General features: G+C 29.9%; 1 protein-coding gene across 2 annotated transcripts in view; it reads left to right on the forward strand.

Annotated features, from left to right (window-relative positions):
* Positions 1–11691, forward strand: part of LOC129975061 (stearoyl-CoA desaturase-like) — a 98730-nt gene that overhangs the window by 63741 nt on the left and 23298 nt on the right. Inside the window, exon 1 of one of the 2 annotated variants that reach the window (XM_056087941.1) lies at positions 7610–7801. The exons of the other annotated variant lie outside the window; for it this stretch is intronic. Within the exon in view, the coding sequence (XP_055943916.1) occupies positions 7794–7801 (8 nt within the window). The 5' untranslated portion in view covers positions 7610–7793. Of the gene's footprint in view, positions 1–7609; positions 7802–11691 lie in introns of those variants that run through there. 2 annotated transcript variants of the gene reach the window in all.

Consider the following 11691-nt stretch of genomic DNA (forward strand, 5'->3'; position numbering starts at 1 on the left):
TCGTGATGAATAGAAAATAAACAAATGAGTATCTATAATCGAATTAAGAGGAAATGAATACAATCAGAGAAATAATAAAGTCCTTGAAAAAGAAGAAATTAGAATATTTATCAGTTAAATGATAAGTAATTTCTGTCGCTTTAAGTTCATAAGTTTTAAATTTATCTAAAATTAGATCCAGGGATTATTTTTTGCAATAACTCTTTAAATAAATTTTTCTTCTGAAATTGAAAACTGAAGTTTAATTACCCAATATACCGGGTGTCCCATAAATTTGTAAATACTTTAAAAATTCATAAAAATTGAAGGAATGAGTATATTTTAATGCGGTTTGCGAAACTGTTATTCTCATGAAGGGGGATTTTTTTTCATTCAATACATTCAATATATATATATATATATATATATATATATATATATATATATATATATATATATATATATATATATATATATATATATATATATATATATAGTTCAAAAATTTGTCGATAGAGGGCGCTAAACACAAGTAAAACATACGATTCTACGGAAAAAAATACTTTTATTTGCATGCAAGCAATTGCTTACATGCGTATCACACCAGTACTACAGTACTTGTTCTGCGTGTCCGCCATCACCACAAATAACAGTTTGGAAGCGGGAGACAACACTGGTAACTGCATCATACAGCATATCCGGATGAATGCATGAGATTTCGTGGCGAATGGCTTCCTTCAGCTGCACTAACGAAGTTGGCCTATGGCGGTACACCCGAGACTTAAGGTAACCTCATAGCCAAAAATCAAGGGGTGTTAAATCTGGTAAGCGTGGGGGCCATTCATGTGTAAAGTGACGGCTGATTATCCGTTCTTCAGTAAAAGTTCTTCTCAAATATGCCTTCACTTCGGTGTCCGAATGTGTACGGTACACCGAAGTCTTTGGTATACCAGTTATTCGTGCCACTTCTCGTGCGCTACTGACTGCACTTGTAGACTGTTCCCTTAGCGTGTCCATTTGCGAAGAGACATCGGGGGTACGGACTGTTGTTAAACGAGGTTCACCACTGCGTCGCCGATAACACAAACTTCCAGTTTCTTCGAAACGGCGTTCTAGGGAAACAAGTCCAGCAGGAGTGATCGGGCCTGAACCTTTCTTCAATCTTTTCTGGGTCCTAAACTTTCGTAAGGCTTCAGCCGCCGATTCGTTGCTGACATAAAACAACTTTACCAATAGTGCTTTATCCACCAGTGTCAACATCTTAATACAAACCTTATGCAAACCTTTAGAAATGATGTGTCAATCTCTCACTCTGCCTTTCATAAGACTTTAATTTGCATATTTCCACTGATTTGCTTGTGTGCAGCGCCCTCTATTGACAAATTTTTGAATTATTTTTTTTTCTGTATCAAAAAAAAATCCCCCTTCATGAGAATAATAGTTTCGCAAACCGCATTCAAATATACCCAGTCCTTCAATTTTTGTGAATTTTTAAAGTATTTACAAATTTATGGGACACCCGGTACTTTCAAATAATACACTTTTTTCAACATAATTTGAAATATTCTAAACTATAAGTGAAAAATGAATTGATGTGATGTTTGAATTGAATATGCAATGTTTCAATGAGAAAAATAAATTGAGAATGCATATGCTTCCAAAAACCATAAATATTCAGGAAAAATTATAAATATTTACGAAAAACTGCATCGAGTTTTTTTTTATTCTAACAGGAAATATAAAAATATCTATATATATATATATAGATAGATAGATATAAAACTAACGTATGTGGCACAGAAATCATCCTTATTACATATTGTCGAATGCTACAAATCAAATGTAAACAAAATAACTTAAGAAATTTAGACTGCTTCATTGAATATATCTACTACTGCATTAACCTTCCGTCGGGCGCAATGCAAATCCTAACACGATCGGGCGCAATTCATCTAAGAGATTAATGTACTCAATTAATGCAATTTTTGAATGTATGTTAAAAAAACCCATTAAACAGAACTTTTCACTTACATTTGAGTATATTTAGTATGAGTATTTGAGTATATATGAGTACTCAATTAATGTGACTTCATCTCACAGATTAGTTGCGCCCAATGGAAGGTTAAATGGAGCATTTCGTTTAATTAATTCATGCAGCTGCAAAAATTATTAAATGTTTGGGAAAGGATTCACCGTATCAACAAATTAGTCAATTTAGTTAGAGGAAAGAAGACAAGAAATAAGTTCCAAACAGAAAATTTTTAATCGAGGAGAAAAAAATAGGCTTTACACCCACCATATGGATAATCGCTGACTTGTCTGTGGGAAGTGACGTTAATATCTTCCACAATCATTATCTCAGAAAAATTGTCTTTGTAACATTTTACGATTAAAAAAATAACGAAAATGAAATTGAAATCATTAAATGGGTGGGTATAGTTAATTTTAACCATATTGTTCAGTTCAATTTGATATACAGTTTTAAATATTATGTTGAAATTCAAATTTGTGCATCAAAATATTCAATCGCGTGTTTCTAACAATCATTAAAACCATAATAGAATTTTCACTTTCGCTGTTATGTCAAATTTATACAGTTTCTAATTTTAATTAAACCAAATGAATTCATGTTTTTCAGTTCATATCAAATAACAAGGCGAATTTTTTTGTTTAAAAATATTCTGTTACAGATTAAAAAGTCATAATCTAGCCGAACAAAGTGGTTGTCAAAGACAGCAAGTTTCTAGAAAAAAATAACATAAAAGTACATGAGGAAATTATTTTCTACTATTCTATCCATCATTTTCCCGTTATTTGGCAACAGGTTATAATAATTCCTTTACTGAAACCAGACAAAGAATCCTTTAAACTATCGTCTAATTGTTTTGAACTAACTATTTTCTATGCAAATCAGTCGAAAGAATCATAAACTGCAGACTGATTTATTATTTTGAGGAACATAAAGTTTTAACCATCTCAAAGCGAATTTAGGAGAGACCGAAGTACAACTGATAATTTGCTTGCCCTTCAAAGAGAAATTCACCTCTTCATTTTTACAGAGAAAACATTTTTCCTTCATTTTTGACATTGAAAGGGCTTATGTTACGGGATTTTATGGAATTTTAAAAGATTTACGTGATCTTGGACTAAAAGGAAATCTTTCTATTTTTATGAGCAAATTTTTAAATAGAAAATTCCGTGTCAAAGTGGAATATAAATTATCAGACTATTTTATGCAAGAGGAAGGTCTCCCTCAAGGTAGCGTTTTAGGCCTAACTCCTTTTATTTTAAAAATTAACAATATTACAAAATATCTACCACTTTATGTGAAAGGTTTCTTATGTGTTGACGACCTGTACATTTCTTGTACAGGAATGTATTTGAACCTGATTCAGTGAAAATTTCAAATTGCTATCAATAGCATCACATAGTGGTCCAACACTTATGGCTGCAATTTTTCCACATCGAAAGCAGCTGGTGTCCATTTCCGCCGGAAACACAATCTCCATCCCCATCCCGAACTGAATCTTAATGACTGAAAGTATTCTTTGGGGCATTAGATTCGACAGGAACCTCAGCTTTTTATCTCACGTAAAAACACTGCGGGAAGGTTGCAACAAATCACTAAACATCTTATAAGTTCTATACACTACAGATTGGGTAGTAGACAGAAGTTCGATGTTTAACATATATAAAGCTACAATATTCTCTAAACTAAATTAGGGTTGTGAAATTTGTGGATCTGCAAGAAGAATGTATTATTAAAGCTGGATACAATTCATCAAACAGCTCTTTGATTCCATTCAGGAGCTTTTAGAACATCACCTGTTAAAAGCCTATATGTCGAATGCTATGAGCCTGCCTTTGGTTTTGACCTACCCCACGACGACCCGCCCTTGAATTAAGAAGGAAGATGCTATATCTTAATTATTATTGTAGAATTATATCAAATATGAATTCTCCATCCCATAATTTTAAACTTCGCCCATTTTTAGTACGAATGCAGGATCCCAGGCTCCCATTTTGCAAGAATTCATAACATCCTCGCTTATTTAAATCTATTGAAAAGATATGCAGTTTCACCTCAATTAAATACCCCTCTCCCTTGGAAAATTCCCAAAGTGCAATATTTGAATCCTTTTAAAATTTTTAGCAACTCTGATACAGCAGTTATTATTTATCAACAAAAATTTCTTGACCACAGACAGCATTATCAAAATTTTACATCAATAAATACAGATAGGGTCAAAGTCTGCTGACTATGCCTCTTTTGCTGGTATTTTCCCATTAAAAGATTTTTCTTACAGGGCTTATTCATCTTGTTGGTTTGAGAGCGAAGGTTATTGCTGTTTTTTACGTATTAGACGAAATTTCTAATTTATTATCTATTCTGATTCGTTAAGTGATTTAATGTTGTCACTAAAATCATTTAATCCCAATCTTCCTTGTCATAATCATCCTTTGATTTAAAGAATTTTATATATTTTTAATAATTTGAATTTCCATGGTTTTACTGTTTCACTCTGTTGGATACTAGTTGTATGTTAGAATTTTGGACAATGAAAAAGCGACGAAGACCGCCAAATTGGCAACTGCACTAATAAATATTTTACCAGCGAGCGATTTAAAAAATAATATACAAAAATGATTTTTTATTCCAAATGGCCAATACAGTGGGATGTTGAGATAGGGAATAAACTCCACGCAATGAAACCATTCTTATAGTCTTGGCCTTCACTAAGAAATAGAAAAGCAGGTATCTTCTTAACTAGCTTGTGCATTGGTCATACTAGATTTACTCATCTTCATGTTTTATTCGGAGAACAACCACGAACAATGTGTTCGCGATGCTACAGTCAAATAAACGTCTATCTACTCTATTTTGTCTGAATGCTCATGTTTCAATGTTCAGTGCTTGCGATTTTCTTCAAACACCTACAATATCTTTGCCAACTGTACTTGAAAAAAAATTCTTATTTTCATTCTTTTGAATGCTTAATATCCATAATGTTTTATCATATGGATATTAAGCATTCAAAAAATAAATTTTATTTCATTCAAAATGTGTTTATTTTTTTAAATATTTTTATAACCATTTAGAACCATTCTTTGGTGGTATATAATTTGTTTGGCGCAACAACCTTGGATTTTACGCCATAAAAAAACCCTAACTAAACCTTGAGAAAATATTTTAAACATTATTGCAAAAATGAAGTTTTTCTTATGTCTAGTAATGTCTGATGTTATTATAGGTGTAGTTTGTGTATATATTTCCAATATAATTGTTATTCAAATGATAATTTCTAAAGCTTAGAGATAGATCTATATTTCCAATTAGGAAAAATTCTAATTGATGGAAAGAATTACTTTTTATGCAGTTTAAATTTTCTGTTGAAGCAATTACGATACCTAAATTTTCATACTATCCCTAAGTCTTATTAACAATATTTAATAAAATATTCTTGAGTAAATAATATAGGAAAATAAAAGAGTTTCACACATATGAAATCATTTAACCGAGTTATGAAGCTTATGAATTTCATTGTTTTAGACCAGGGAAGGGCATTAAGTCGATTGTGATCGACCTATGGACCGGCAAGACATTTTAGGGTGACCGCCTTTACTAAGACCTAAGACGTGCAAACTAAAAGAAACACATTTATGGAACACCGATGAAAAATTTCAAAAATATTTCTGAAGAGTGTTTAAAGACGGAAGTTCATAAAACAAAGAGAAATATTGTGTTGAAATAATAAAACGTCGCTCCGAATTCGAGGGATGTTTTCAAGAATTTACTAGACAAGAGTCAATGGTTACAGTTCATAATTTACTCCTTTGGCAGTGTTGATGTGGAAGAAATAACTCAAAACATAAATTATATATTATCTTTATCTCTTGAGGAAAACAAATTTTTTTTCTTTCAAAAATTTTAAAAGCATGTAGTTCAGAATCCAAGTATAATTTTTGGAATCTAGTAGACGAAGTAAAGTAACGTAATTTAAAAAAGAAATGGCTTGTCATTTAATATTGTTCTTTAGCTCTACTTATTTTCAACGATGTATATAATTAAGACAACATATCGTTCCTCTTTCAGAAACGATCAATTAGAATCCAGTACAAGATTAGCAGTTAATAATTATATAACGAGATATTCAAGGCTGGCGGATAGCGTGCAGTCTTCTACTAACTATAACTAGGAGAACCAACTTTAGATGAAAATAATTTATTTTCCAATGTATTTTGAATCTGTTGATATTAAATGCATCATTTGATATTATTATTTTTGTGGTCAGTATTATTATGTTTGTATCTTGCTATTATTATTATGTTTGTAGTTATGTAGGTAAGTACATATTCCGTATTAATTATTAAATAATAATAAACATCGTTGACTTCTTTATTTAGCTCACTGCGTCTACGACACTGGAAAACTCCTCGAAAAAAGAATTAGAATTAGCCAGCACCCTGGGAAAGTCCGTCCACCCCTATTTTAGACCGTTCAATGTCGCTTCCGAAACGAATCGTACATTGACGGGCGTAATATCGTTTTCGAACCCGACTAGAATAATTGAGAATTTATTTCTTTATTTGTTACAATTTTCATTTTTGGTACGCTATTTGAGTACAATTTTGTTTTTGGCTGGTGGTCACTTGTCTGTTGTAACGGCGACCAAAAGGAGCCAAGAAAAAATTTCTCCAGTCGACTACTTCAAAATGCGTTAGTTTCATTTATCAGGAATAACTCAAAAAGAAAAAAAGGAGAGGTAATAACTTTTTAAAATGCGATTAAAACTTTTGGTCTGTTTTGAGATAAATTTGAATTTTTTAATTAAAATTCCATTTAAATTATAATACACTAATTTTATTCAATTATGTGAAATATTTTTAGCATGACTTGCTTCTGAATAAGAGCGTAGGAGAGTACAATTTAATAACTGCAGAAGGCAATAATCGTAAGATATAAAAAAAGAAGAAAAAAGAGATTTTTTTCATTTCCGAAAAAAAATATAATTATTAAAAATCTTTGCGGGGACGTAAACGGGCAGTTCCAAAAATTCGATGCAATAAAAATTATTAAATATTTAAAACTTTGACGAACACGGTGAAAATAATTGAAAAATAGCTGTCCTGTAGAGTGTTTTTAAAAATATTTCCATCATGCATTTTGTTATTTACTGATAATATGCATGGAAACATTAACAAGCTCATACGTTGTTAGAAAATTCAAAGCTAAAAAGAAATGATAATCAGAGCTATCCAGAAATTCATAATAAATTTCATACTCATATCCTGAATTATACCTTTACTTCATACTCTGTAGCTAAATTCTAAACCTGCCTTCTTTTGCACAATGCATTTTATGTTTTAACTCTGCATTGTCAATTCATATTTACAGCAATTGTTCAACGGGTGTTGAAATCGAAAACGCATACATTGCATTTTGGTTCGCTCATAAACCGACACACATTTACTAATGATGAAATTATTGGGATATTATTAAACTAAAGGATATTAAGCATTAAAATATCGAAATCCAGATAAAGGCACTATTTGAACGCAATTAAAATTGCGATATGAGACGGTTTGCTCTGCTGACATGACACCTTGCATTAAATACATACTGCCCTGTAAGTTGTTTGTCGGGATCCACAGCCAGAAGACTTTAGCTATTGACTTAAGCTAAAGGGCGTTTGCATTTGAGATTTAGTATTTGGGATCATTTTTGAAATGAATTCAGTCAAGTCCCGTCCATAAAAAAGTCTCATTTTAAAATCTGGCGTAGTTGATTCTGCACTAAAACGCTAAATTAAAAGATGAAGAGGTAAGTAATTAAAATTGCAAAAAAAAACTTACTAGAAGAAAATTGGCTTATGTTTATAAAATTTTGTTGCTTGAACTATTTTTTGCGATATCGGATTCAAATCTGATTATACTGGTTTCTCAAAGGTCAGAGTATTTTGTTATTTTGTCTGATGAATCTTTGAAAGAACAACAAAAAGTGATTATACTTAGATGATAAAAATTTAATTTTTAAATAAATAAATGCAATTCTATTTTATTAAGTCAATTTAACAAATCTTTGAGTGATTACTAACTTATCAGCAAAATTTGATATCTTGAATTACAAAATTATTTTATTATTATTCATTGGATTTCTCAGAACTTCCAGAGTATTGTATAAAACAAAAACACTTGATTTGAATTCCGTTAGCACTATAAAATAATATTCCCATTTCTATTGATAAGAAAAATGAATTTGTATCTAGTTTTATCTGTGAGTTTTGTTGATACTCTTATACGCTTGATAAGTGGATTTAAAGTGAATAAATTCAATTGTAATATCATTTGGAAAATAAAGATGTACCCCTAAAATGATTTTTGAAATTTTAATTAGAATTTTAACCAAAAAAACAGCTTTTTATGTTTTTCAGTAATAATGCTTATAAAAAATTATTACACAAAAATAAATTTTATACCATCTTTTAATCCAAAAATTATCTTATCAATAACGCCATTTTAATTGTCTTACACTTGCTTTTAACTAAAATAAGAAATTCGTCTGAACGACACAACTTTTAAAGACCACCGACAGTTAATTTTCTTTATAAGATTCGTTAATTTAGCATTTCAAATTTTGTTGAGAAACGCTGAAGCAATTGATGGATTATCTCAATATCTTCATTTGAGAATTCATTCGTATTAAAACTAAATAGAAAATTTAAAAAAAATTGATAGAGTAGTTCAAAGCATAAAAAAAGATAAACTTTTTAAAATTTTATAAATCGGAGACTTTTATTTTTGAAAAACTGACAGCATTTTTTTTTCTCATATTCTATTTGGTAAATGTGCAAAATTTAATTGAATTCAGTTCAGTTGTTGAAGAGGATATATGGAACATACATAAATAGCTGCAATGAATTTTAATTGAATTGAAATAGAATTTTTTACAATATATCCATTGTTTTAAAGGAATCCAAGTAATTTTGTTCCCACAAATACTTCATCATGTGATCAATTGTGCTGTATTTTAAATTTTCATATAAACAGTTTTTAAATACCTTTTTATGGAAATTTCGTAGGATTTTCTTTAATTTTGAAGCTACTGCATTTAAGGTTTAGCTCCAAAATTCTGTGATGTTAAAAATCAAAATACTCAGTATATTTATAAACACTGTTATTCTTACTTGAAGATATTTTGATAAACAATAATCGATTATATTACAAATAGATTGCCTTTTTACCGCTTTGATGCTTTGCATATAGAATTCATGAATTTTTCACCTGAATCATTGAGGAAACAAGTCTGCTTTATAATTATGATTTATTTATTTATTTTGACCATTGTAAACGATCATGTATTCGTTGATCGTGGATAACGTTGCATAGGTGCCATAGGCGTCACAAAACTGTTCTGAACAACAATACATTCACAATTACAATATGAAGTAAATTCGTTTAATTTATTAAATTTTTTTGGCAAATTTCAATTTGCCAGCACCTTAGTGAACTAGTTTACGATTTAGCCTTCTTCTAGTTACAAATGCATTCTTTAAGCCAATGGTTCTGATTTTCATTGTTTGTTACCAGATGTTCGATATCAGCAATTTTGGTTACATTTTTTGATATAGTATAAATTTTAAAAACTAAGGTAATCTCTATTAATAATAAGGAGAATGTCAGTGTGCTGATACTTTACCTGCCAGACCATTTAACCTAAAACTAAAAAATTTGACACAAACTTTGGAGTCTGCAGATGTTAATCTCGGAGCGATTTGTTTTAAAATTTTGATTATTAAAAATTTTGGTGTTTTTTTTTACAATTTCTTTTGAAAATATTCCCGTGCAAAAATCATTTTTACGCAGTTTTAAATTTGAAGAAATTAGCGTTACAATGATACCCATTTAGTTACTTGCTTCAAATGAGTTAGTCTAAATTTAATTCATTTAGAAGGCACTTTTAAATATAATTTATCACAATGTTCCCATCGTATTAAATAAAATCTAAATCATTTTCATTGTTGCAACTTATATTTTATCCAAATTTGTTTCTTCCATTGTTGGCTATCAGACTTAGTTTTTGAAAATGAATTAGATTTCTGTTTAAAACATGCTTTTAATAGCATTTTTTAACTTTGTGACAACAGCTATGGTTTATTTCAGAAATAAACAAAGGTGAATTTTAAAAAAAATCGCTGTTTTCGCTGTTTTAGCTTGGCGTTTTACAACGTCAATAAATTATTTTATAGAGTCGGATGAATATTTTTGAATCATCTCCAGATACAATACATAAATCACGAGTTATGTTCTACAATATAACCAAAACTTCAATAATGAATTATTCTTTTTCTGCCCTCATATTTTTTATAAACGTGCATCAATTCATAAAACAAATGACAGGATTAATTGAAATTGAATCATTTTTCTTTCAAAATAAACTTAAAATTTAAAGTGAAATGAATATAAGTTAGAGAGAAGCATAGAACAATTTAAACAATTTCAATTCAATTCATGCATTAGGCTCAATTTCATGGAACAATTTCATGCATACGGCTTCTTAAATATTACGAATAACATGCTGTCAAATTTTTACAAATACTTTTCTTAGAAAACCCTTAAAATTAAGCTATTTACAAAAGATTCAATTAACCTACGTAACCAAAAATTCTGAAGAATTAGCTGGTAGCTAGGGATTGCAATACCGGACCAAAATTACAATACCGGTATTTTTTAGATCTTAATACTGGGATACCGGTTTTAATACCGGTATTAGAAATTTTAGAAAAGGAAAGAAAACACAGGTGTTTCTTTGTTTTATTTGCCAGTTTTATTAGAGAGTGTAAATATCACAAAAAATAATTTGTAACTTATAAATTATAACAGTATATAAAGAATCACAAAAAAGTAAGGGAACAACTTATTTATTTAAATCACAAAAAAGTGTAAATATCACTATTCAGTCTGTGGCACTAATACAAATTTTTGAAATGTGACTCTTAAAAAACATAATGCATCGGTTTTACTGTCATTAAGCCTGAAAAGCATTTTTGTGCAAAAAATACTAGTTGTCGAAAACGCTCTTTCGCCATCTACGATAGTTAGTGGTACTGTTAGCAAATGCGCGATATACTTTTAACGTTTACGCTTAACGTAACGCTTTATACTTTTACGTTTAAATATCTTAACAATTTTCGAACTTTATAAATTATAGGAAGCCATTCTTAATAGGTTAGTATTTCATCCTCATTAGCAATAACTTATTCAACAATTACTGTCATTATCTTCATTGTCAATATCAATCTCACTCTTACTCTCTTCAAAGTTGGAATCCGAAGTTTCTATATCCACAGCATTTGGATTCTTCTGTTCTTAATTTTTTGGTATAATACATCTATTATTCCTAACTGAATTCCATGAACTTAGCACAATTGCTGATTTGCACCAATCAACTTTCCAACTTTTTTCATAACTGTTGCTCCATTAGTCATTATGGATAGAATATTTTCTTTCATGGATAATCCATGTTTCGCTAATTTAGATTTAAGCAATTAATTAAGCCATTTATTAGCTAATTAATTTAGCCCGTTAGGGAGACATAAAAAAAAACATATACTATTTTGCTATGTTGGCGATCCCTGAACATATAGTGGAGACAATTTTAAAAATTTCTAGTAAATACCGAAAAACCGGTATTTAAACTTGTGAATACCGGTA

This window comes from Argiope bruennichi, chromosome 7, assembly GCF_947563725.1.
Source record: "Argiope bruennichi chromosome 7, qqArgBrue1.1, whole genome shotgun sequence".
Taxonomy (NCBI): domain Eukaryota; kingdom Metazoa; phylum Arthropoda; class Arachnida; order Araneae; family Araneidae; genus Argiope; species Argiope bruennichi.